Below are 27,821 nucleotides of genomic sequence, written 5' to 3'. Positions count from 1 at the left end.
GAGCAATGTTTCCAAAAAAAAAAAAAACTTTACGCTGATTCCAAAAATCGTGTATACAGCAACAACAACAACAGCAACTCAGCCTTTATCTTAACTAAATGCGATCGACTACATGGATCCAATCAAAGATAGCAAAAGAAAAAAGGAGAGGAAACACACACCACAACAAAATAGAAAAATCTCATCTAAATGAGGGGTCGGATCATGCCCTCCAAAAAGGTCTATCGGAGGTCCAAAACATGTCATTTACCTAAAATCTTGGATCTCTGACCCAAATGTTGAATGGAGGTAACACCACTGGTGAATCTATTTCTGGAGACCACCGTCTCTGAACCAGGTGGGAACTTTGAATAGGGATTTTCAGCACAGGTAATAAATCTCAGTGCTACTACATAGGCATAGTACGGGAAGATCTCAGAAAGTTTGGGAGGCAAAGTCTTCTTCACAACTGAAATTCCTAATGTTCTCCACAGACTCATCCAAAACCCATATTTGGTCTACAAATTTCCGTAACCTTGAATTTTATGGAGGCACAATTTAAGCTCCTCTGCTTTCATTTGGTAGAGTTTTGGTCACCAAACTAATACTTGCCTACAGGGTGGGCTTCAGCTGGATAAACTCATCATATAGTTCACGGATTCATGGAAGAATTCAGTAAGAGATCCTGCTATGGCGAATGATCTTCTTCTCTTGTGACAGGACCCTGTTGGAAGCGATCAGTATTTTCTATTGTGTAACCTATCTCAAGAGAGAGAGAGAGAGGGGGTGCAGGAAATTGCAGTGCGGTGTCTAAGAAGAAGACAATCTTCCTTAGAATACTTTTAATTGACGCATCCACACAATTTCAATTTATTGACAAAAAAAAAAAAAAAAACTAAATATTTTACAAAATGAATTTGAAATTGAAATAGAAATCCAACCAAGAGAGCCTTATAAAAAGTGGGATGCTGTAAAAAATCTAGCAGTAGTTAGACCCAAGGAAGCCTTTAATGCTCCATGTGATTTTATCTCAAAAGTCAGAATAAACTTTCAGCGTTCTTGTAAATTAGGATTTTTCCGTTGTTTGTTTTAACGAAAAATGCCAAAAAGTACATTGAATAAGTAGGAAAATTTTACATGGAGGAAATTTTACATGCAAAATGACATTTGCAAAGTAAATTTTGCAATTAAACAAATAGGAAAACAGGATAAAATGCAAGTGCATTAAAGGGAAAATGGAAGCTTTTACTGTACTCGCACCCCGACGATACAACAAGGCGTTGTACTTGGATTCTGTGTCATTTCATGGTGCAACTGGCATCATCATCAATGTAACTTGTATATATATTGATGAAATGCTCCCAGTGAATTGGGAAACAGTGCATGCTCGGTTTTGCAGTTCCTTGTTAGTTGAGACACCTGACACACCGGAAGAAGCAATATCAAGCCACAAACCACAAGAAGAAGGTTGACCAAAGGGTAAGTGAAACCGAAGCTAATCCATAGGTCCACAACATAATAACAGAACATTCTCTCTCACCAGCTCCGAAAAATTGGGTAATTGTTCCTGTCAATTCCATGCAAAAGCTCAAATCAGAACTGAAGAATAAGATGATTTATTATTTAGGGACACCTTAATTTACTTTACCTCTTCACAATTCCCCATGTCAAACATTAGCCAATCCACATGTTCTTAAACATTAAATCATCTGCTTCGTGACCAACAGTTTTGACCAAATACTTATAGACACACCTGGATTTAGCCTTTTTTTAAGAAGGCCAATACTCTTTAGTGAAAGTTTTCTGCCCAGTGGAAAGAGAGATTCTCTTTGTCCTCCATGATTTGACACTATGATGGACTCCTAGAATAGTGACTGTCATCATTAACTCCCATCCTTACAAAGTCAAAACTACCCTTCCCCAGCTCAAATATGGGTAAAATCATTTGTCTTAAGATATTCTCTTTTCACCATGATCAAGGATCAATCCATACTCATACGTATGACATCCAAAATCATGTGCTAATCTCTTGTTCTTTCATATTTTGTTTGGTGAAATAGTAAAAACTTCATTTTTCCCACAATACCCTAACAGTTCATAAAAAAAAAAACAACCCTAAGCTCTACATCTTTTGAAAGTTAACCAATTGACTGGATGTAGCATTTTAATCTTTGAATTGGTTCATGGTCATTCATGTAGCATTTTAAATCATTGCAACTACTAAGCTTTATTAGATCAATAGTTATAATCATTGAGATCATTCATATGAAACTTCATAATATGATTGGATCATTGATTGTTTGATCGATGCTTTTGATGATCTAACCATAGATCAGGCAGTCCATCATGCTTATCATGATTTCATGATCAAAATCAAAGGCCGAAAAATTCAAAACTAAGGGATTGAATGACATGCTTTTATTTTAATCTTTTAGAAGCTTTTGATGGTCTTATCTTAAATCAGACCATACCATTGTGTTCGCTATAATTTAAAATGCTAGATGAGCAGTCATGATTCAAATCAGTGTTTAAATAGATTAAAACATGATGGTTGAATTGTACCCTTTTAGTTGGTATCGTTCAAAAGATGTAGAAAGTCCCGGTAATTTGGTTATTTCATCATCAGTTTAGGCTAATACCATGTGTGCTCAAGCACCCCAAACTTCAAGCTTTGAATGTCAAGTAACCCCTAAGGTTAAGAACCAATCGAGTAATTTCCCTTTTTTCCCCTCTCTTTTTGTTCCATACAGTAGTTCAATAGTAGTGCTCTGGTGTTCAGTTACTATTAATGCACAGAAAACTGGAATTGAGCACGCTGCAACTTCAAAATGAGCATCCTGTGGTTTTTGTTATTAAAATCCAATATGCATGTTCATCGGTCCTACCTTTGAAGTTCCTAGCATGGAAACCGATCTAATTTTACGGATTCTAAGATTCTGATGACTCCTGCCTCCTAAGCCATAAAAAGCATTAAACATGGTTGTGGAATCCCTATAATCCCATCCTGAGTCACTCTGAATGATCAGAACTCTGAGGTGCATATCCAGATATGAATTTACTGATCCTAGGAAAAGATTTGGACCATTATCCCCCCAACCACCCCCCCCCCCAAAAATAAAAATAAAAAAAGAGAAAAGGAGGGAGGGAGGGTGGGAGGGGGAGAGACAGAGAGAGAGAGAGAGAGAAAAGAAGAGAACTGGACTAAGCTGACAATAGACTTCTAAAGTTTAATCAGAAAACCTTACCATTTACAGATGCAAAACTCAAAGAACGAGGCAAAGATAACACAAGAAGATGAAGCACACTAGAGTTGGCAGCTTGGATGATAATAAATTGGCATACCTATGTTCAATGCTGGCGGGACTGCAAAGTGAAGAAGAAGAAAAAACATATACAATGGATCTGGGTGCACCAGGCCAAAATGCAATGCCCCTTTAATAACGAGGATGCCCAACAGAGGGAATGCAATATAACGAACTACTACGATCCCAACGATAAGGGATGCATGAATATCTGATCCTTTTAAACCTGAATGACAATGTAACTGTCAGAAAAGATCTTGCTTTGGTTGAGTTAGACAGATTCACCAAGAACCTATCTCTCTTGACATCCACTGTAACTGCAGCATCAAAATTAGTTATTACCTCTGAGAAGGTTTCCTCCCATTATCAAGGTGATAGCTGGGATAGCTCCCTCACTGCAAACCAAAATGGGAATGAGATGAATAACAATGATTTCTGAGTTATTAATCAGTTGCAAAAATATTTGTGTCATCCAAGTTACACAGAACAAAACATGGAATCAGATTGGTGTAAGCAATGAAGACATGCAACCTTCTCAGATAGAACATAGCGCTTAGTGGACGTCATGCTATGCAGTGCAAAGTAAACGCAACTTTCTCATATAGAACATAGCACCAAAACCATTCAATAGGGTTTAGAAATTCATTCAAAAATAGAAATATAGACCTGAAAGGTGCTCTAGTGGCTTGAAAAGCCAACCATCACATGATTAGAAACATCAGGATCTCCAGCTCGTATAGCTGTTTAACCGCCATCCATTTGAGCATTGCATATACACAATGTCCTCAAGTCTGGAATGATTAGTGGGTCAGCCATCTACGGATTATAGCATTAAGGGGTATAAAATCTGTAGTTCCTAGATGGACACAAAACGCTTACCATCGAAAACTTCATTGAAAGATGGCTTAGTAGTTTGAAAATCAGTGAAAACAAGGCACATATGAAATTTAGGATTTCCCCATCTAGTCATAGAGATTGAACTCAAAACACCAAAAAGTGGTGTACATTGAAACAAAAGAGACTTTACAAACTTTTAGAAAACGGTTTATACAACATCCAACCATGTGTGAAAATATAAAATACCCAAACTAATATAATATCTTCCTCGATGTAGATTCAGCTATCATAGCTTGAGTTGTCTGACATAATTGGATAAGATGCAGAAATATGTAGTTTTCCCGTCATGGTTTGTATAGATTTTCAAACACCGTCTATCTAAGAGTTAGACGCCCATGAAATGATCTTGCCAAGGTGATAGGTCTGGAATGTGAACAGTTTTGCATCAAGTGAAGAAATTCTATGATACCTTTTTTTGTGTGTGTGTGGTGGGGGGGGGGGGAGAGAGGTGTTGGGGGAATTCTTTAGTTATGTCGATTGCAAATCTAAACTGAACAGATATGATCTTAGAGCTTTTAAGCATGAGAAATCTAAAGCTGAAGAAAATTCTATGTGAGGATCTAAGGAATGAGTTTTCAGTAGGCTGTATACCCAAGCAAAGAAGCTGAATCTTCAATGACACGAAGAGGAGCACTTTCACCAATCATTAGCCTTTGGATTTGAGGGACTACTCCGATAAAAAACCCAATAATCTACAAAGAATAAATAAAGAAGTTTAGACAGTGGAACATTCATGAAGACGTCTTCAGTTGCATTTTCATTCATTCATGATGAAATCTTGCTTAAAAAGGAACTCTACATAAACCATAAGTAAGCAGAAGAATGAATGGGGGAATCTAAAATAAATCTGAATTCAAAATGTTTTTTTATACAAATTCATGTCCCACTAACGGTCCTCAATACATTTTTTTACCTATTGCTTGTTGTTGTTTAGGAGGAAATGTGACGTATTTTCCTATAAGTTGGATATGATACTCCCTTATGGGAGGAACTTCCAAACTTTCTTACCCAAGGTTTTAAATCTGAAGCAATTACAGTACATAGCATTTCCTCCAATAATACAACAACAGATAGCTAGAATCATCCGATCAGACCTACTTTGAATCAAAAGATATCTTGAATGGTACAACTAAGTGGTTCCCTACCTCATGCATCTTACCACATATACAAGGGACTGGAATCTATACTGATAGTAATCAACCTCTGCTCAAGAGAACAACTAGCTACTGAAGAAAAAACGTAAAGCATGATAAGCATACCGCTGCAGTGGTTGAAGGTACAAATAATGTCTTCAAGCTAAGCTTTTCAGAAAGCATCTGTAAATATTGTCTAAACTTAACTGAAATTGGAACCTGTCATAAAACAAGGAAAAAGTTTGATTCAATTATCTCTCCCAATCTTGTCACAATTGATCATGTAATATTGGAAAATTGAGTGGAAATGAGCATATTCCTGTTAAACACCAGGAGCTTATCTTTGCATGTATCCAATCACGAACAACACAAATCAAGCTTCTCGTATTAATATTCTATCCATGAAATAGGTTATAGTGCCTAACCGGGTTTTCAATGGACTGTAATAGTTGCCTTTCCAGAGTCCAAATTCCATGTTTCCTAAATCTAGTCTTCCTTGAAATTAAAGTAGAATGATCAGAAACATAGAAGGATGGCTTCTGTTAATAATATAGCACAGATCTAAAAATAAATTTATTATCGATGTGGCGACTAAAGATCCCATTGAAGGGTTGTTTATATTTGGTAATTTCTTAAAATTTCTCTCCCAAATTAGAAGATGACTTCTGAAACAGTAAATTTTAAAGGATACAACTGATTCTGACTTCCATTCTCTTTATAACATTTCCTTTTCATTTACCATTTCATGAGGAGAGAGTGTCATGGCCAATGTACGAAGTGCATGTGGAATGCAAACTAAGCAGAAATACATTAGACTCATTGGTCACCTAGATTACTCTGGGATGCAAACCTGTTACCCAAGTACATGGGTAAAAAAATTAATTTACACTTACCACACATTTTGAAACCTCCTTGATAACAAGAAGGATTAGATTGATCCTTCTTGTTATCACCCCCCTCCCAAGGCAGGATTCTCTTTGAGTCAGCATGGACACAAACATCAGCAGAAGGACAGGAAAGAAAAAAATAAAAGGGAAGAGAGAGAGGGGGAAGAGAAATTCATTGCAATAATGCTAAAGCAGGAAATAACCTGTGGTCTTTCCTCTACTGAAGAGCATGGCAGTGCAAAATGGTCTGTCTGGTTCTTCAAGACTGGTGAACCCTTTGGAAGTAGTGGCTCAGTGCTACTCCCATTGAGTACCTTCGATGGTTCTTCTGAATTTGTGGAGCCATCAATCCCTTCAGTGGACTTAGAAGATACCCGCACAAGATTGTACACATACGACCACAAAAAAATGGCCCCAATCTGAATTATCACAATAAGAACAAAAACACAGGTTGAAATGACTTTGCTTACAGTCAATGGCTGCAAGAATACTAAAAACTTCAGTTTCTGGATGCACACGAATTTCTTTATCAGTCCATGTGATTTATTTATACATTTGATGTACATAACAACAATAAAATGATTTTCAAATCTTCTGTAATGGATCTGTATGCACATGTGCACTGGTGAGTACATAGAAAGAGCAGAAAGCAAGAAATTACATAATTTTGGTTTCTGATGTGACAGGCGTGAGTTGTTTTTACTTGATCCTAATAAAATGCATTGGTCCAACTATGAAATGAACGGAAAATCAGCCATCTTTAAGCTTGTCATTGCCCAATGGTCACATTGCTCAACTGTCTGCTCACAAAGTTATAGGTAAAGCAATATACATTTAAATACTTCAATGGCAAAAAAAACTATGACCAGTGGCTAGAGTCAGCAGATACATCAAAAGTTCGAACTATCTAATTGGTAAGAATCCGCAGGCCCATCCAAAGGGTGTCCAACCAAATGAACAGCTGGTCAATACAGAGGATAACTTTTTAATTGTATAAAACAGAGGGGGAAAAAAAGTATTTGAGATCTTCACAGCAATAAGCATTTTCTACATCTTTACCAAGGATAGTACAAATTATAGAATACATTAATCAATAAACAGTAATTTATAGTGAAAATTTAATAATATTAATTTAACTAATTTTGGCCAAAAGTTGTCTGTTTTGGTGCTGCAAGACTTAGAGCCTATTCAATATATATCAGGGAGAGGGTTGGGCATGCCGCCAGCTTTCAGTAAGCTACTGGCATGCACCAATCACAGGGCTGGACACAAGAGGGCAAGAGAGTCTTCTCCAAGGGGGGTGGAGAGAGGAGAGACATGCTTTGCCCAAAGATTATCTGTTTTGGTGCTGCAAAGCTTAGAGCCTATAGTTATAGGGCTTTTAGCCACATGTAGAGGTGCCATGGAAGATCAAGACACTCCTTATTTAGGGAACATGTAGATTAGCCACATCTACAATTCTCTTGTCAACTCCAGTCATTAGCCTCGTGACCCACCTCAATTTGCACTTCTAGTCATAATAGCCCATGAACATTCTGATTTTTTCCACAAAGATAAGTAAGAAACAAGAACTACGAATTAGGAAAAAAAAATATAATACAAACTAATGCACCATTAAAACATCAGGTGATACAATCATTCTCTAGCATTATTAAAGAAAGAACGAGAGTTATTTTCTTCATGGTTGTCTACTAATTAGTTTATAGAATGCTATACAAATTTTTCACTTTTTCACACTTGTATGAGCAATTTTGTCATTGGAAACCTTTCACAGTTACCATATCAAATAACACATGTTAGATGAGCTTCTTATATCTCATAATAAGTATACACTCATCATCCCTAATCAAATTTTTGTATATTTAAATTCCAGAAAGCTATTTCTAAGGAGTGAAAGAAAGCTACCGCCATAGAAAGTGAAGAATAAGCCAGTCCATTTGTATTACAGACATCAGGAGCTCCAAATGGGCTGCCTTTCTCACTACAGACGGCTGGGATGATGATCATAAACATAGGCCCCATATTTCCTGTTTCAATTGGGGGGTGGAAAAAAAATGAGGTGGCACACAATGCAGTAATCCAACAGTACAAAATTTCATAATAACTGGCAGCATGGCATGTCCCCCCCCGGCAACCATTCACATAGTAGACAATAGACATTGGGTGCTTGCAGTGCTAAACTTCAAGATTCCCAAGCCCCTAAATCAAGCTAGTAATTTGGACCAAGTAGTCAGTTGAATTGGAGAAGCCTAAAATTGTACACTAATACTCCAATTCTTCTGTTTAATGGTATGTTCCGAGGAACTCAACATAATATTAAATCAGAAGGTGAGTGTATAGAATTAACAGACAAATTTAAGGATTTATACAAAAATTTACCTGCAGCACAGCAACCCAAGATAAGGCCCCTTAGATGCGAAGGAGGTCTACTGATTTGTATTAGCACCCATCCAAGTGCTGAACCAATGAGATATGTCATTAAAACATTTAAAGGAACGAACCACCTACACATTACCAAAAAATTATCAGAGAGAGAAAGAGAAAGAGATCAATCTCCAAGTTAATCAAACATAGTAAGTTCCATTTTAACTTGTATGGATGTTGTAACCAGGATTAGAAGAAACTCACAACTTAATCATGCTTTCATATGTTATTGTTTTGGCAAGGTCGGTAGCCACAAGTGCCGGGAAAAATACAAAGAACACAACCTGTTCACAATGAAAGTTAATTGGCTTTGAAATAAAAAGAGTCAATTCTATTTTAAAAGTGAAAATATTTGGAAACAAAAATCCCACACAAATCTTGTACTCTGACACTCCAAAAGACTATGTTCAAACTTCAAAGTAAAATAGGTTCCTCAATACATTGGCCCAATAATTGTACTTTTGTTCCCTGCAGTAATCTTCTTTGTTCTAATCAAATTCAAACAGCTGGGGAATATGACTGATACTGTACAAACTTTCCTACATGGCTGGATAACAACAGAAACAACTCATAAGCCTCATCACCATTAGTTTGAGGCAGGTTCTGAAATTGCATGTTGCAAAAGAAACAATGGAGGACAAAGTTGATAAGCCAGTTTAAAGGGCTCAATCAGTTGACCAAACTCCTGCGGAGATTCTACTGAAATGGAAGAAAGGTTGCAGCAGTATGGTGCTCATTCTTTGGCAGAATAAATGGCACCACCAAAGGGTACCGGCTTCAGCAGCTAGGGCATGGGATGCTTTATAAAATTTTGTTCTATGCTTCACTGGTTCATAGTTCATTCTATTTTCACCAAATTGTAGATGCTAAATGTAGTAGTCAAAGAACCTTTTATATCTAATTGTCCTTGTTTAATCAGAGATGAGAATTTGGAGCCCAAGGTATCTGTCACAGACAGACCAAAAGCCAGAGAGAGGATGGAGAAAGGGGAGTCCCAAAGAATTTCAAACTAGATGTAGCAAGCCTGTCAGTTAATCCAGGATGCTTAGAAGCTGGCTGAAACCCATGGACAAATCAAGTTGATATTTTGTCTTAATCATTACACACAAGCATGCACGCATGGATATGAGAGTAAGAGAGACAAGACCATTACAAGATGCAGTTCCAGGAGGTCGTCCACTGCTTGAACGATCTTGATTAGTCCATAGATGAACAAGCATGTGAGACTATATAACATTGGAAGGGACAAGAAAGTCTCTTCACCCTAAGTTTCTGTTGTGGGAAAAAAATTAATTGCAAGTACATATCCCCCATGTTATATTTCTTCTTGCAGCCCCCCCCCCCCAACAAACCCTAGGATGAATCATGGAAAAACTGCAAACATGAGATATGAAGATTTAAGACCAGAAATTTTGACCAATTTATCAAATTTTCAGTAGAATTATTGAATGACCAGATCCAACCTTGTAAAATTAATAGTAGCAATAATAATAATGAGATGCAGGAACTTAGAACTCACTCTATTCATATGCTTCCTTGCATCCTCTCCCAGAATATTAATGCGGTCCAATGCAAGAAATGACCCAAGAACCGTAACTAATAGGACCTTCAGGACTGGAATTGATGCTGTAATGAAGAGATCCAGAATCGCCATGCTAAGAATTCCTCACAAATCTCAAGAGTTGTCTCTGTCCTCTCTTATGAAAGAAAACTTATAAAATAAGTTTATTAACATGAACAATCTAAAACCCCAAAAGCATGCAATATGAATATTCCAACTAGGCAGAGAATACCCTCAATTTCTTTCGAGGACTAATAATAATTAACATTTAAACAGGGTTACAAGGGAAGAAGCAAAATTAAAATTTCTATTAGAGTTCCTGATCAACTGAGTAGCAGATTGAGAAGAACAGCTTTGCAACTTCAATCTTCGGTTAAGAAAAAATATATGATTTGATAGCTAAACTCCCTCCAAGGAAAATTTTCTATTCTAATTAAGAAGCATAGCATAGGTAGAACATTACCATCCCCTACATTTTAAATTAGAGGTAATACAATGCAGCAGAAGAAGAGTTTGACGGTTCTAAAATATCTAAAACTGATCGTTTGATTGTATTAGACATCACTTTAAAGATCTAAAACTGAAGAAACACTACAAACCCCTGACTCTTGGTTATGTTTAAGACATCGAAACAGAAGCTTCAGCTGTTCAACTGGAACTTTACAGTAGAGATGGGAGGGGAACAATTTCCATAGCTCACCATATTCTAAAACATCAATTCTGATAAACCAAAAGTTAGATCCTTGAAAATTGTGGCCATGAAAAACATAAAAAGAGTTCTTCCTCTACAAATTCCATCGTTAGGATTCAAAACTGAAAACACCCCTTGAAATGTCAGACGCAATGGAGCTCGAATTTGCTGGAAAGAAATAGACTTTTCCCCACCTGTGTGCAAGTTAATGGAGAAATACAGAGCAACTGTGAATAGTATAAAAAATTAAATTTAATTGTAAATTCTTTTAGAAAATAATTATAGATTGATCTATATCAATCCCATATCTTCATACAATTGATAGTGTGGTAGAAAGGTAAAACAGAGAACTTGCAAGAAAACAGCTGAACCAATCTAAAGTCTATCAAAATTACTTGAATGAGTCTTTGAGGACAAGTCCTGCTCTGTCAAAAGTCAATAATTGGGCAAAAACTTCATGAAATACAAGAAAAAACAAAATGAATTCACGCAAATAAAGATTTTGGAGCAACAATTAGTGAAGTAAGACCAAGAAGGTACCAGCTGGCTCAAGAAAGGATAATCCTTTGAAAATATTGGCTAAGCTTCCTTTTCCTCTTCTCTGCACCAAGTTCTACTTCTTCCACGCAGAACTGGAGATGGGTTTCTCAGTTTAAGTCATTGACGTCCTTTCAAACTCTGAAGGGGAGGATAATTAGCAAATAAATTGAAGTCCAAAGCCCAACCTAGCCGCCTCAACGAATATATATATATATATATATATATTCTGAATCCCTGATCCTCAAGAACGACATTGTTAACGAGGAGTAGAATCCATAAACAGATTCACCCGCACCAGCAAAGCTGCGTAAGACATAATTATTACTACATTTATTGACTAAATGACAGAACAAATCTCCATCGCAGTGTCACGGTTATATTTTACAATTTCGAAGCGGCACGTTGCTTGCAGGAACAGGGCAAGATCCCAACACGAAGGATTCGGAAGGGACTGTACTATAAAAAATAAGAGGTCACCACCAAAATGACTGCGCTGGCACCGGAAACCGATGGGATCAAGAACAGCTGCTGTTCTTGTCACCTTGTGGCTTCCGTAAGCGCCAACGTCATGTTAGGGTTTGTGTTTTTTCAGTATATCTGTGTTGGAGTTTGTATTGCAGTTAAGGTATTATTTCAGTAGATCTTCAAAGCAAAGTATGATAAGAAGTTCAGGTAGAGAGCGATGATTTTGAGTCAATGGTTTACCAGGTTGACCACTTTTATAGAATTTTATCATAATATGTTTTCAAGAAGAGTCTTCCAAAATAAGTGGAAGAAGGCAAAGTGCCCCAAGAAACGAATTTCAAGAACAAAAAAAAAAAAGTGGAGTCTTCCAAAGAGGTAGAATCTCCCAGTGAAGCGGAGGAATCTATTAAATGAGAGGTCTTAATAAGGGGTTTGGGTTTGAGAATGTCGATGACATTAATGGGGATGAGATGAGTAAGGAATAATGATGCAAAGATTTGCAAGTGAATCCTTCTTTGTAAGAATTAGAAAACTCTTTTAAACAAAAATTTATTGACATGAATGTATAATATAAAAGGGAAATGTGGATATCTTGTATTGGCAATTTAGGGGTGTCAATTGGTGCGGTTTCAGTTATTCAATATGGTTTCAGTTCGGTTTACATTATGATAAGGTGAAACCAAAACTGCACCAGATAGGAATTAGTTGAAGTCAGAGTCGTTTTCTTTTAATTTCAATTTTAGCAGTTTTTAATCGATTTTTGTTATTCGGTTCACAACCGATTTATAACCCGTTGATAGATCATATATCAAAGAGAGAGTAGGGAATTGAGAGGGAGAGAGCGAGATAGTATAATTGTAGAAATTTACCTCTGTTGTAAGTTGTAACATGTTATTTTCTCAAAATCTGTCTTTGCAACTGTTATATATAGATATAATATTAAATAAGCCTTGTCGGCTTAGAAGATAGCTAACATGAATCCTAAGGTTAGTGTAAATCATACATACAATAAATTTTCTAAAGAGTCGAGACAATATACCTTTTTTTTTTTTTTTTTTTTTTTTTTTTTTTTTTTTTTTTGCTAAGGACAATATACTTTCTATCTATATATTACACATATGATGACTAATTAATTATGATATGTAAATCAAGAAATCAAGACGTGTGAAAGTGAAACTCCATCTCGTCATGCTCTTTCGATTAATACTTTCATTTTATATTTTCTTTTTTTGAGTAGAGACCCATCAAAAGTCCAAACACTAAAACTCTAAAACTTTTAAAACACTCTATTGAATCGAACCAGGATTATGGCTATAAAATCAAAATTGGATTGTATTCCTATGATGCAATTCAGTTCGATCATAACTGATTTATTTCAATTTTTAATAAACTATTTCAGTTATATGTTGACACTCTTATACTGCATAATAGAGCCTCGAATTTTCGTCTAGACTTGTTTGAGCTTGCAATGAAGGCATTAAAATTATCATATTAATTATGAAGGTCAAAGTTTTCTTTGTGGCTTATCTTGGGCACGTGCTCGGATGCCCCTATGCCTATGTCTGACCGTGACTCCTATGTCCCACCTAGAAAACACCAGCTCTTATTATTGAGATCTTTTTTATGTTTGTGGTGTAGAGAGTTAAGGGTCTCAGTCGCTTTATCAACTCTAAATTTCGGGGTTAATTGGTGGAGGTGTTTTTAATGAGTGAATGAGTGAACAATGATCCATTCAACCGTTCCTTCTTTGACTAAAGTGTTAATGTTATCCTTTCAATTTTACATCATCAACTCATTATCAAAAGTTCTTTTTACTAGCATCGTCAAATGTCAAATTATATATCGCTTTCTATGTGTTATATTTATTTTAGTGATGCAAGTTTAAGTAATTAACAATTCTAACCACATTGGTTTAGGAGGATACTACGATACTCAAAAGGAAACTTATTATTGTTTGAGGTAAGGGTTCGTCATGCTACATGTGTGAAATAAATTTTCACACGACAAGCAAATGGGAATAGGAGGTTAGATTCTTTGTTTATACGATCATCTAGTCGTACATATGAGCATTTAACATTTATATCATTACAAGAATGAAGAGTGCATGAAAATGAGTGATGTTATTATTCGTATATAAGAGTCCCACAAGTCAAGAAGAGTGTGTAGAAAGGCACATAATATCCATGTGACCAATTTTATAATTTATATTGTTTGGCAGGCTTATGACACTTATTGCCAATACAACGACCATAGAAGTGCTGCAAGTAAAGGGAAAAATAAATGAATAAATAATTTTGTAATTATTTCTATGTAATTATCTTAACTCTTATTAAATACAACAATAACAACAACAACAATAAGCATAACCTTATCCCAACTGAATGGGTTGGTTACATGGATCCAATGCAGTAAAGTAATAGAAAGTAAAGAAACATAAAAGATAAGTTAAAAGGAGAAAAAAGTTTAGAGAGTATCGTAGAATATAGAGACACATCATGGAAACATCCCTTATAGGGGGTCAGCAACACGGGTTCTTGTCCTCCACAAAACTCTATCCAAAGTCATACTAGGATCGAGCCCTACAATTTGCATATCTTTTTATACCACTTCATTATTAGTCATCGTAGGTCTGCCCTTACTTATTCTAACACCTTTTCGATGAATCTGGTCACTCTTCCACACTGGGGCCTCCATTGGTCTCCGTTGGTCATGGCCATACCACCTCAAACGGCTCTCACAGAGTTTGTCATGGATTGGGCAATCCTCACTTCATATCTAATATTCTCATTCCTTACCCTATCTATCCTGGCCTTTCCGCACATACCTCTCAATATTCTCATTTTAGCTACACTCAGTTTGTCCACATTACTTTTCGTGGTGGCCCAACATTCTGCTCTATACATCATAGCCGATCGTATCACTGTCCTGTAAAATTTTTCATTGAGTTTAATAGGTATTCTTTTGTCATATAATACTTCCGATGTGTCTCTCCACTTCATCCACCCCCCTTTAATCCTATGAGCAATATCATCCTCTATACCTCCCTTTTTGTCAATGATAGACCCAAAGTATTTTAAACAGTCCCTCCGAAGTAATTCTTGTTCCCCAAGCTTCACCACTCCCTCCCCTCCTTTAGATTGACTAAAGGGGCACATCATATATTCTGTCTTCGTCATGCTTAACCTAAAACCTTTTGATTCCAAGTTTAATCTCTATAACTCTAGTTTAGTATTAATCCCGTCCACAATTTCATCTATCAGGACAATATCATCCGCAAATAGCATACACCATGGGACTGGGCTTTGGATGTGCGTCGTTAGGTCATCCATAATGAGTGCAAATAGATAGGGGCTTAGAGCAGATCCTTCATGTAACCCAATCGTGATCGAGAATTCGTTACATTGCCCGTCTCTCATTTTCACACTCATCACCGTTCTCTCGTATATGTCCTTAATTATGTCCACATAATTATTCTGACCTCTCTTCTGAAGGACATGCCAAATTAGTTCTCCCAGGACTCTATCATATGTTTTCTCTAGGTCAATAAAGACCATATGTAGATCCTTTTTGTGGGCTCTAAAAACTTCCATAAGCCTCCTTAGAAGATAAATGGCTTCTGTTGTTGATCTTCATGGCATAAAACCAAATTAGTTCTCTGATACCTTGGTTTTTTTTCTTAGGTGGGCCTCAATAACCTTTTCCCATAGCTTCATAGTGTGGTTCATAAGTTTTATGCCCCTATAGTTATTGCAGTTTTGGACATCTCCTTTGTTTTTATGAATCAGAACCACAATGCTTCTCCTCCACTCATTTGACATAGATTTTGTACTCAAGATCTTGTTAAACAACTTGGTCAACCAAGCCACCCCACGTCCTCCCAAGCTCTCTCATCCAAACCCGTCGTTCACCCTATATTCATCCTTCGCATGGCCTCTCTAATTTTGATTTCATCAACTTGCCGTAACTGCCCATCAAGCTCTTCCAAAGTGCGATCGGTGTCGTGTCTACCCTCCCTCTATAATCATGTCCATTCTCTCAGTCCCATTGCCTCCATTTAGTAGGTTACAAAAGTAATCACCCCATCTCTTCATAATGTCCTCATGTTGTATCAGCACTCCACCTTCATCGCTTTTGATGCATCTAATTTAGTCCAAGTCTCTGTTCAATTTTTCTCTTATTTTAACAATCCTATAGATCTCTTTTTCTCCTTCACTTGTATTAAGATTCTCATATAGATCATCATATTTCTTTGCTGTAGCTTTCCCCACAATCCTCTTAGCCTCATTCCTAGCTCTGTGGTATCTTGTTCGATCCTCAATTTCGTTAGTCTTCTTAAAACATTCCTTTTTTTTTTTTTTTTTTTTTTTTCTGAATGGCGTTCTAAACCTTGTTGTTCCACCACCAGGTTTCTCTAGGGGTACGCAACCCTCCCTTAATCACACTTAGGACCTCTTTAATGGTAGTCGTCATTGCAGTCCACATCTCATTAGTATTTCCCACATAGTCCCACGAGCCTCGTTCGATCACTTTATCAGAAAAGGATTTTGGGGGGACTCTGTGTAGTCGTCTACAATTTATTTTTGAGCTTAAGTGGATCACTTCTTGTGTTGCTTCATACTAAACTGCATATCCATGACCAGCAGTCGATGTTGTGTCGTTAGACTCTCTCCCGGGATAACCTTACAATCTTTATAAAGCATTCTGTCGGGTTTTTTAGTCATTAAGAAATCAATTTGGCTTGTATGCAATCCACTCTTATAAGTAGCTAAATGTGCTTTTTCTCGAAGAAAGTATTTGTAATGCATAGTTCGTATGCCATCGCAAAGTTCAACACTGAGATCCCCTCTATTTAACTCTTATTAAATATGGTAATCATATTTTTTAAATATAATATTTATTTTATTTCTTAACATCAAGAAATCTTGTTTCAAAATAAATTAACTATTATAATCAAATTTGAAATGTTCTGAAATTATTTACACAATCATGTTAAATGATTACAAAAAAATTTATTTTAGTATCATTTTTACCTTCTTAGTTTTCATCGTTTTGATCCAATCAATATTTGCCTCACGCCCCATTTGTGTAGAGGAGTTTTAATGGAATGGGATTCCAGGTATGGGAAAATTGTACTTACTTTCCCAAAAACAAGGGAAAGTGATGTGTTTGGTTATAATGGGGTTATTGAAAGTAGAGCTTTCCTTTATGCTGATATGGCCTTCATCCTATTTCCTTTCAAAGTCCCACCAATTTGAAATTTATGGTTTCAATGTAAACAGCTCGATTCGATTTCAATAAACGATTTCAATTTTAAATTCACATTCTTAGCCTTACTGACCAACCAAACTTTTAGTCAAATATATATATATATATATAATAAGAAGAAAATATGTTGGGTCTACCAACCAGAGATGAACGATCTGGAGCCATCCACCATGAAGAAGGATGCATTAACACATCTTATTGAACATGACTAAGTTATTTGCACATCTAACCCTTTGAAACGCTCATAAATCTGATTATACTTTGAACTGAGTTTCCCTTCACCCACGGTGAAATGGTCCATCATTGCACATGGAGGGTGTTTTGGAACAATGAAGAGCATTTCCGACCTCCAACATATCGGGAGAGTAATGATGGACGATATATTGGTGGATATTTCCTTCACCCACAATGAAGGAAAACTTCTCCTTTTGCTTATCTTAAAGCACATGTTTATGTACCACACTATCATTATCAACTTGTTGAAATGAAAAACTCATTTTCTAACTCCAATGAGCTGTGTATTACATTACATTCACTATAGCGAAGCCATATACAAAATTACATATAATCACAGGCAATCCTGAGATTATAGTGTTTGATTTATCACAGCCCAAAAAAAAAAAAAAAAAGGCAAAAGACAAAACAAACCCCTTGGCACCTTTCCTCCTCTTTTGGAAAAGAAGAAGTCAAATTGCCCTATTCCAAGTGGTTGCAGTTAGATTTCGTGCCATCTCATGGTGCAATTGGCAGCATCATCATCAACATGTATTGATGAAATGCCCCCCACCCCCTTAAAAAAAAATAAAAGATTTGCCCCTGGAAGGCTGAAATGGTGCATGCTTGGTTGTGAGGTTTCTAGTTAGTCAAAACACCTCAGGATGAAGCAATATCAAGCTGCAAGCCACATAAAGTAGGTTGACCAAAGGGTAAGTGAAACCGAAGCTAATCCATAGGCCCATAGCATAATAACAGAACATTCTCTCTCACCAGTACCAAACAATTGGGTTATTGTTCCTGTAAATTTCATAAAAACACAAATCAGAACAGAGTAAGAAAATGATTAAAAAAATTTGGATCAAGTTTTCCTTCACCAGTGAAACAGAGAAATTTCTTTTCCACAAGTGATGTGACCATGTGATTGGAATCTTAGGTCATCATTACACTCCCACACCTTATTGACGAAGTCGAAAATACCCATCCCTTATGCAATGGTTCCAATGGGAGTGGATGTGGACAATCAATCCACACCCACAGAGTAGAGAAACTCGGACCAATTTTTATTTTAAAGGACAACTTATTTCCATCTTCACAGTTCCCCATGTCAAACACAAACCTAACCATTAGTTTTTAAACATTAAATCTCTGATTCTTGACCAACAGTTTTGTAAAAATACTTATAGACAACTCGTAATCCCTAAAACCAAGGTGTAATTTCCTTTTTTTTTTTTTATACAGTAGTTCAACAGTGGTATGCTCTGGTGTTCAGTTACTATTTAATGCACAGAAAACTGGATTTGAGCAAGCTGCAACTTTCAAATGAGCATCCTACTGTGAATGCTATCAAATTGCAATATGCATGTTTGGTCGGTCCTATTCCTACCTTTGGAGTTCCTAGTACAGAAACCGATCTAATGTTACAATTCTAAAACTCTGACCCTTGCTTCCTAAGCCATAAGAAACATTTAATATAATTGCGAAATCCTTACAATCCCATCCTGAGTCACTCTAAATGATCAGAACTCCGAGGTGCAAACGGAGCTCCAAATTTACTGATCCTAAAAAAATATTTGGACCGTTCCTCTCTCCCAAAAAAAAAAGGGAGGGAGAAAAGAAGAAGAGAACTGGACTACTTTCAAATTTTAATCAGAAAGACATTCCCATCCGCAGACACAAAACACAGAAAATGAGGCAAAGATGACAAAACAAGACATGGAGTTAGATTGGATGATAATAAATTGGCATACCTATGTTCATTGCTGGTGGGACTGCAAATTGAAGACGAAGAACAAACATATACAATGGATCTGGGTGCAGCAGGCCAAAATGCAATGCCCATTTAATAATGAGGATGCCCAATGGTGGGAGTACAATATAACGAACTACAATGATCCCAACGATAAGGGATGCACGAATATCTGACCCTTGTAAACCTGAATGACAATGCAAGTGTCAGAAAAGATCTTTCTTTAACAGAGTTGGAAAAAGATTCACCAAGAACCTATCTCCTTTAATATCCACAGAAAGTACAATATCAAAATCAGTGATTACCTCTAAGAAGGTTTGCTCCCATTATCAAGGTGATAGCTGGGATGGCTCCCTCACTGCAAATCGAAATGAGAATGAAATTAACAATGATTTACAACTTAATCAGGTGCACAAATATGGGTCATCCAAGTTACACATGACAAAACATGGAGTTAGATTGGTTCGAGCAATGAAGACAAGTGGTCTGCGTAGTTGATGTCACGATATGCAGTGCAAAACAAAAGCAACTTTCTCAGAGAGAACATAACCCCAGAACCACCCAATAGGTTTTAACCATCCATTCAAGAATAGGTTAATGGATTGAAAGGTGCTTTAGCGGTGTGAAAAGCCAACTGTTACGTGAATAGAAACATCAAGATCTACAACTCATATAGTTGTTCAATGGTCATCCATTTGAGGGTTTGATATACAAAATGTCCTCAAGTCAGGAAGGATACCGAGTATAGCATTAAGAGGCATACAATCTGTAGTTCCTCAAAGGAAATCAAACACTTACAATTGACAACTTCATTGAAAGGTGGTTTAGTAGTTTGAAAAGAAGCGAAACGAGGCACAGTTTGAAGTTTGGGATTTCCCCATAAATACTAGGAATAGAGATTGAACTCAAAGACACCTTAGTGGTGTACATTGAAACAAAAGAGCCTCTGCAAACTTTTAGAGAACAAATTTTATGACATGCAACCATGTGTGAGAATATACAATACCCAATAAATAGTTTTCCTAGTCTCGGTTTTGTATAGATTTTCGAAGACCATCTATCTAAAAGACATCCATAAATGATCTGATAAGGTGATAGGCCGGGAATATGTACAGTTTAGCATCAAGGACAGAAAATATATGGCACTTTACTTTTTCTCTTTTCTTTTCTTTTCTTTTCTTTTTTTTTTTTTTTTGGGGGGGGGGGTGGGGTGTAAGAGTTCATGTAATAAGGGTATTATGGGTACTTGGCTATACTTTGTTATAATCTTGTATTTTTCCTTCTTTACCTCCCTAGGTGCTCTTATGGTAGTGTGGTGAATATTGATGTAATTCTACATAACATTGACAAGTTAGTAAACATAGAGGAGAGAAATTGACTCTCCCCCTGAGCATTCCACGCACTTTGCTTTCTCTCTTCTTCTTCTTCTCCTCTCCTTTCGTCTTATTCTCTTTTATTACTTTGAACTGAGGGATTGAAGGAATTCATAAGAGTTACGCCAATTGCAGATTTAAACTGAACAGATATGATCTTAGAGCTTAAGCATGAGTAATCTAAAGCTGAAGAAATTTATATATGGACCTATGGATCTAAGGCATGAGTTTCAGTAGGCTGTATACCCAAGCAAAGAAGCTGACTCTTCAAAGACACGAAGAGGAGCACTTTCACCAATCATCGACCTTCGGATTTGAGGGACTACTCCAACAAAAAACCCAGCAATCTACAAAGAAAACAAAATAAGCTTAGCCAACATTTATGAAGATGTTTTCACTTGCAATTTCTTTCATTCATAATGAAATCTTGTTTAAAAAGGAACTCTACAAAAAACACATAAGTAAGCAAAAGAGTAGAAAGGTGGGAATCTAAAATAAGTCTGAAGTCAAAGTCTTTTTTATACAAAAGATAAAGCCAACAAGTTCATGTCCTAGTAAAAGGATAGCCTCAAGAAATTTTTTACATATTACTTCTTGTTGTTGTTTAGGAGTAAATGTGATGTATGTTCTTATAAGTTGGATATGATGCTTTCTGATAGGCGAACTTCCAAAACTTTCTTCAACAAGGATTTACACCTGTAACAAATGCAGTACATAACATTTCCTCCCATACAACACCAATGGAAGCTAGAATCACAAACCGGAAGTTCACTTAGGTGGTACAACTATGTGGTTCCCACCTCAAGCATCATGCTACAGTCTATACTTAATAGTAATCAACCTCTGTTGAAGAAAACAAGTGGCTACTGAAGAAAAACGTAAGCATGATAAGCATACCGCTGCAATGGTAGAAGGTGTCAACAATTCCTTCAAGTTGTTGATCTTTTCAGAAAGCATCTTTAAACATTGTCTAAACTTAACTGAAATTGAAACCTGTCACAAAACATAAAAGAAAAGAAGTTCAATTCTCTCTCCCAAACTTGTCACGATTGATAAAGTAATATTGGAAACTAGAGTGGAAATGCGCGCATGTATTAAACAACAGGATTTAGTTATCTGTCCATTCATCCAATAGCGAACAACCCAAATTGAACTTCTCATGTCAATATTTTCTCCAAGAAATAGGTTAGAGTGATGCTTGACTGGGTTTTCAATGGACTGTAACAGTTGCCTTTCCAGAGTCCAAATTCCATGTTTTCTAAATCTAGTGTTCCTTGGAACCATGAGTAGAATTATCAGAAACATATAAGGATGGTTCTGTTAATAATATAGTAAGGATCTTGCAAATATCTTCATTTTCAATGGGAAGCATGAAGGCCCCATTAAACAGTTGTTTAGATTTGGTAATTTCTTAAAACTTCCCTAAAAAAATAGAAGGTGAATTCTGAGACAGTAAATTGTAAGGATACAACTGATTCTGACTTCCATTTTCTTTACAACATATCTCATTCATTTACCGTTTCTTTCTATATCAGTTTTGTATTATTTCCAGGTGTTATATTGCCAGGTGATTGCTCTTGTTTCACCCATGCAGAAGGATAATGGGGTTGATTCTGGCCATCTATCACCTAGGGCACCCTATTGATTGATCACATATTTGGTTTACTGTCAGATCCATTGCCTATCATCTATCATACTTTTCCTTAATACCAGCCATTAAATTTCAAATTTTAAGTTCAAATGTGTCCAAAGAAGAAGGTTTTTTTTTAACAAATGGCATTGCACTACTGGCTGACGCTAAGCATGAGGAGAGGGTGTCATGGCCAATATATAAAGTGTATGTGGGATGCCCACTAAGCGGAAATACATCAGACTCATTAGCCACTTTAGATTGCTCTGGGATGCAAACCTGTTACCCAAGTTCATGGGTGAAGAAAAAAATTATTTAATACTTAAAGCATTTTGAAACCTCTTTGATAATGAAAAAGATCAATCTAGATTGATCCTTCTTGTTATCACCCTCCTCCCAATGAGGGATGCTTAGTCCACATGGACACAAACACATCACCAAGGACAGGAAAGAAAGAAAGAAAGAAAGAAAGAAAAAGGGGGGGGGTGAGAAAGGGGAATTCATTGTAATAATGATAAAGCAGGAAATAACCTGTTGTATTGCCTCTAATGTAGTGCGTGGCAGTGAAAAACGGTCAGCATGGTTATCCAAGACTGTTAAATCTTTTGAAAGTAGAGGCTCTGTGCAACTCCCATTGAGTACCTTTGAAGGTATCTCTGAAGAGTTACTTGTGGAGTCATCAATCCCTTCAGTGCCCCGTCTTGAATATACCCGCACAATATTGTACACATATGACCACAAAAAAATGGCCCCAATCTGAATTATCACAATAAGAACCAAAACACAAATTGAAATAAGTTTGCCTAGAGTCAACGACTGCAAGAATATTAAATCTTATGTTCCTAGATGCAAAAAAATTAGTTATTGTTCCATATGATTACTATACATATGATGTACATAATAGCAAAGAAATGGTTTTCAAATGTCTTCTGTTATGGATCTATATGCATATGTGCATCGGTGGGTGCGTAGAAAGAGGAGAAGGTAAGAAATTACATAATTTTGGTTTTTGACGAGACAGACATGAGTTCTTTCTCCTTGCTCCTAATACCAAGCACTGGCCCAACTATGAAACGAATGGAAATTAGCTGCCTCTAAGCTTGTCATTACCCAATGGTCACATTGTTCAACTGTCTACTTACAAAGTTATTGGTAAAGAATTACACTTCAATGGCTACAAAAACTAGGGTTGGTGGCTAAAGTCAGCTGATACATCAAAGGTTCAAACTATATAATTGGTAAGAATTTGCAGGTTATGCCCATCCAAATGGTGTCCGACCAAACCAACAGCTGGTCAATGAAGAGGATGACTTGTTGATTGTAGAAAGGAAGGGATAACAAAAGATTTTGAGATCTCCACAACAATAAACATTTCCTAAATCTTTACTAAGGATGCGACAAATTCTAGAACACATTATTACTCAATAAACAGTAATATATAGTAAAAGCTTAATAAATTAAAATAAACTAATTTTGGCCAAAGATTATCTGTTCTGGTTTTGCAGGACAGTTACAGGGCTTTTTTAGCCACATGTAGAGGTGACATATGGCAGATCAAGACCATTCTTATTTGGCCAATTGATTAGACTGCAATTACCAGCCTCGGGTCCCAGCTTATGATGCACTTAGTCACAACAGCACATCAATATTCTTAATTTTACAAAAATTAAATCAAGAAACTAGAAAGATACAAGAATTACGAGAACAGGAAAAAGTAGGACAAACTAATGCACCATCAAAACATTAGGAGAAATAGAATCATTTTCGAGTATTATTAAAGAAATAACTAGTGTTATTTTCTTCATGATTTTCTACTTATTAATTTCTTTCAGAATGCTATACAGATTGTTTAATCTTTTACACTCATGAGCAAGTTACCCATTGGAAACCTTTCATGGTTGCAGTATCTAAATGCACATGTTTGTCGAGGTTCTTATATTTCATAATAAGCAGATACTTATCATCCCTAATCATTTTTTTGGAAATTTAAATCCCAGAAAGCTATTTCTAAGAAATGTAAGAAATCTACCGCCATAGAAAGTGAAGAATAAGCCAGTCCATATGTACTACAGACATCAGGAGCACCAAATGGGCTGCCTTTCTCTCTACAGACCGCTGGGATGATGATGATAAGCATAGGCCCCATATTTCCTGTTTCAATCAGGGGGAAAAAAGATGAGGTGTCGCACAAAACAGTAATCTAACTGTACAAATTTTTCATAATGACTGGCAGCATGGCATGTCCTCCCTACACAGTTCACCATTCAATTAGCAGACATTGGGTGGTTGCAGTGCTAAAGTTCAAGCTTCTCTAGGCCCAAAATCAAGCTAGTAATTTGGACCAAGTAGTCACTTGAATTGGAGAAGCCAAAAATTGTATAGTAACACTGGTAGCAATGGAAGTATATAAATAAAACCTCCCAACTCTTCTTTTCAATCATGTTTTAAGGAACTCAGCATGAGATTAAATCACAGGGTGAGCCTAGAGAATTAACAGACAAATTTAAGAAATCATACAAGAATTACCCGCAGCACAGCAACCAAAGACAAGGCCCCTTAGATGGGAAGGAGGTCTGCTGATTTTTATAAGCAACCATCCAAGCACTGAACCAATGAGATATGTAATAAAAATATTTAAAGGAAGGAACCACCTACACATTACCAAAAATTATCAGAGAGAGAAAGAGATTCATCTCCAAGTGAATCAGACAGTAAATTTCATCTTAACGTAAATGGATGTTGTAAACAGGATTAGAAGAAACTCACAACTTCTTCATGCTTTCATATGTAATTGTTTTGGCAAGGTTGGACGCCACAAGTGCCGGAAAAAATACAAAGAACGCAACCTGTTCACAGGTAAAGTTAATTAGCTTTCTAATAAGAAGAATCAGTTTGATTTTAGAAGTGAAATATTAGAAAACAAAAATCCCCACACAAATCTTTTACTGGTAAAATAGGTTCCTCAAACATTGGTCCAATAATTGAACTGTTGTTCCCTGCCGTAATTCCTGTCTCTTCTAATAAAATTCAAACAACTGCCGAATATGACTGATACATTACAAACTTGCCTACATATCTCAGACAACAACAGAAACAACTCACAGGCCTTATCACCATTAGTTTGAGGCCAGATCAGAAATTGCATGTAAGAAGCAATGGATGACAAAGTTGATCAGCCCATTTTAAAGGGTTCACTCAGTTGACCAAATCCCTGTGGAGGTTCTTCTGAAACAGAGGATGGGTTGCAGCATTACAGGGCTCATCAGCCTCATTCTTTAGCAGAATAAATGTAACTGCCAAAGGGTACCTGGCTTCAGCAGCTGGGCCTAGGATTGTTTTATGTAATTTTTTTCTATGCTTGACAGCCCATAGTTCATTCTATTTTCACCAAATTGTAGATGCTGAACACAGTAGTCAGAGAATCTTTTAGACCTAATTGTACCAGTTTAATTGGTGATGAGAATTAAGAGCCAAATGTATGTCTCACAGAGAAAAAAGAGAGCTAAAGTCCTGGAATTTTAAACTAGATGCAGTAAGCCTGTCAATTGACCTAGGATGCTCATTACGTGGTTGAAATCCAAGGACAAATCAAGTTGATATTTTATCATAATCACTCAAGAAAACATGGACCATACACACACATACAAGCATGCCCCCTTGGATGTGAAAGAGAGAGACACACACACACACTGGACCATTACAAGATGCAGTTCCAAGAGGTGGCCCACTGCTTGATTGATCTTGATTAGTCTATAGATGAAATGATATTAAGATGTCCATAGACAAACAAATATGTGAGATAATGTAACATTGGAAGTGACAAGAAATACAATCTCTTCACCCTAATCTTCTGTTAGAGGAACAAAATTAATTGCAGATAGAACCCTCCCGTGACCCATGTTATATTTCTTCTTGCCCTTCACCCCAGGATAAATCATGAAAAAACTGCACATAAGAGATATGAAGATTGGAGACCAGAACTTATGAATTATACTACCAATTTATCAATTTTCAGTAAAATTATTGAATGACTAGATTCAACCTTGTAAAAAAAATAAATAAATAAATAAAAAGATGGAGGTACTTAGAACTCACTTTATTCATATGGTTCCTAGCATCACCTCCCATAATATTAATGCGGTCCAATGCAAGAAAGGACCCAAGAGACGTAACTAATAGGACCTTCAGCACTGGAATTGAGGCCGCAATGAAGAGATCCAGAATAGCCATGCTGAGAATTTCTTACAAATCTCAAGAGTTTTCTCTGTCCATTCCAATACAAGAAAATTTCTAAAATAAGTTTCTTATCATGTACAATCTAAAACATTAATATTCCAGTTAGAAAATAATGACCTGGACTTCTTTGAGGAAAAATAACAATTAACGTTTAAACAGAGTTGGGAGGGAAAGAAGCATATCATGTTTTCTATTAGAGTTCCCCGATACACTGAGTGGCAGCTTGAGAAGAATAGCATTGAGTCTCCAATATTCAGTTAAGAAAAATAATAATTTAATAGCTCAACTCCCCCACGGGCAAAATTTATATTGTAATTAAGGAACATAGGAGGTTGCCTTTAGGTAGAAGTAGAACAACACCACCACCCCCAGCATTTCTTATCAGAGATAACTAGAGGTAATACAATGCTGCAGAAGAAGAAACCTTGAAAATTATTGCCCAAAAAATTTTGAAAATAAATAGTTCTTCCTCTTCTAATTCTTCATTTTAGATTCAAAACTATTAAAATCCTTCCTTTAAAATGTCTTGCAAGAAAACATCAGAACCAGTTTCAAGTTTATCAGAGTTATTAGATAGTCTCAAAACAAGTCCTGCTCTCTTAAAACAAAACGAATTTATGCAAATAGAGATTTTTGAGCAACAATTAGTGGAGAGTAGACCAAAAAGGTACCAAGTGGCTTAATAAGGGAGTGCCCTTTGAAAATATATGAAAAACCTTCCTTTGCCTCTTCTCTGCTCCAACCCAACAAACCCCAGAATGGTGAAGGGGGGGGGGTCGAGTTCAACTCTTTCCACGCAAACTGGAGATGGGATCACTGAGACAAACAACTAAGTCCTTGAAATCTTTTGAGGTTTGAAGGTGAAGATAAGAATAAAAAAGAACAAGGTCCAAAGTCTAGCCTAGCCACCTCAACAATCTATATCCTGAATCTACAGGGGAAAAGAGAAACCAAAACGAAATTGTCAACAAGAGTAGAACCTATTGAGAGATTCACCGGCACTAGTTAGCTTCATAAGACAGAACCCATTACTACATTTATTATATAGAGAACAGAAACAGAGGAATTCTCCATCGCAGTGTCCCATAATTATATATAATATTATTAGTGGCATGGCAAAGCTGCGAGCTGCTTGCAGTAACAGGGAAACAAACCGTAAAAGGACTAAAAAAAATCACGAGGGCACCGAAATGACTGCGCTGGAAATTGAAATAGATAAGAATTACAGCAACCCTCATCACCTTGAGGCCTTTGTTCGTCACTTCTTCTACCAAAAGGCCGTAAGCACCAACGTCACCGTTGGGCTTCTTACTATAACAGAAGAGTAGATAAGCGATTTGAGCACGTAACTTTAGGCTCCGATTGGTATCGTTCTAAAAACACGTTTTTAAAGTTTTTGGTTATATTGGAACGAAAAAATGAATCTTCTGTTTGGTATACTTATGGTCTGTTTCTATTTTTTTTGGAACAAAAAA

At 36.5% G+C, this 27,821-nt stretch overlaps 2 protein-coding genes across 4 annotated transcripts; both read right to left on the bottom strand.

Annotated features, from left to right (window-relative positions):
- Positions 1-66: 66 nt before the first annotated feature.
- Positions 67-12,121, bottom strand: LOC122083387 (protein PIN-LIKES 1-like). 3 transcript variants are annotated; one of them, XM_042651166.1, is made up of 12 exons: positions 11,415-12,121; positions 10,142-10,319; positions 8,827-8,906; positions 8,578-8,702; positions 8,104-8,225; positions 6,402-6,617; positions 5,438-5,530; positions 4,770-4,870; positions 3,624-3,676; positions 3,322-3,507; positions 1,520-1,546; positions 67-1,398 (listed from the first exon to the last, which is right to left on the bottom strand). In XM_042651166.1, exons 2-12 carry the CDS (start codon positions 10,274-10,276, stop codon positions 1,283-1,285), a joined length of 1,254 nt encoding a protein of 417 aa, XP_042507100.1. In that variant the 5' UTR covers positions 10,277-10,319; positions 11,415-12,121; the 3' UTR covers positions 67-1,282. The 3 variants fall into 3 exon arrangements, with proteins under 3 accessions (XP_042507100.1, XP_042507102.1, XP_042507101.1); XM_042651168.1 differs by lacking the exon at positions 1,520-1,546 and having other exon boundaries at positions 11,415-12,120; XM_042651167.1 differs by having other exon boundaries at positions 1,264-1,546; positions 11,415-12,119.
- Positions 12,122-17,668: 5,547 nt separating this feature from the next.
- On the bottom strand, positions 17,669-27,358 carry LOC122083055 (protein PIN-LIKES 3-like). Its single transcript, XM_042650726.1, has 11 exons — positions 27,018-27,358; positions 26,206-26,374; positions 24,877-24,956; positions 24,637-24,761; positions 24,140-24,261; positions 22,642-22,866; positions 21,378-21,473; positions 20,727-20,827; positions 19,413-19,465; positions 19,109-19,294; positions 17,669-18,158 (listed from the first exon to the last, which is right to left on the bottom strand). Exons 2-11 carry the CDS (start codon positions 26,338-26,340, stop codon positions 18,034-18,036), a joined length of 1,248 nt encoding a protein of 415 aa, XP_042506660.1. The 5' UTR covers positions 26,341-26,374; positions 27,018-27,358; the 3' UTR covers positions 17,669-18,033.
- Between the last annotated feature and the right edge of the window lie 463 nt (positions 27,359-27,821).

This window comes from Macadamia integrifolia, chromosome 7 (genome assembly GCF_013358625.1).
Source record: "Macadamia integrifolia cultivar HAES 741 chromosome 7, SCU_Mint_v3, whole genome shotgun sequence".
Classification (NCBI taxonomy): domain Eukaryota; kingdom Viridiplantae; phylum Streptophyta; class Magnoliopsida; order Proteales; family Proteaceae; genus Macadamia; species Macadamia integrifolia.
The sequence above is the reverse complement of the archived record's forward strand: the minus strand, read 5'-3'. Positions and strand labels throughout refer to the sequence as shown.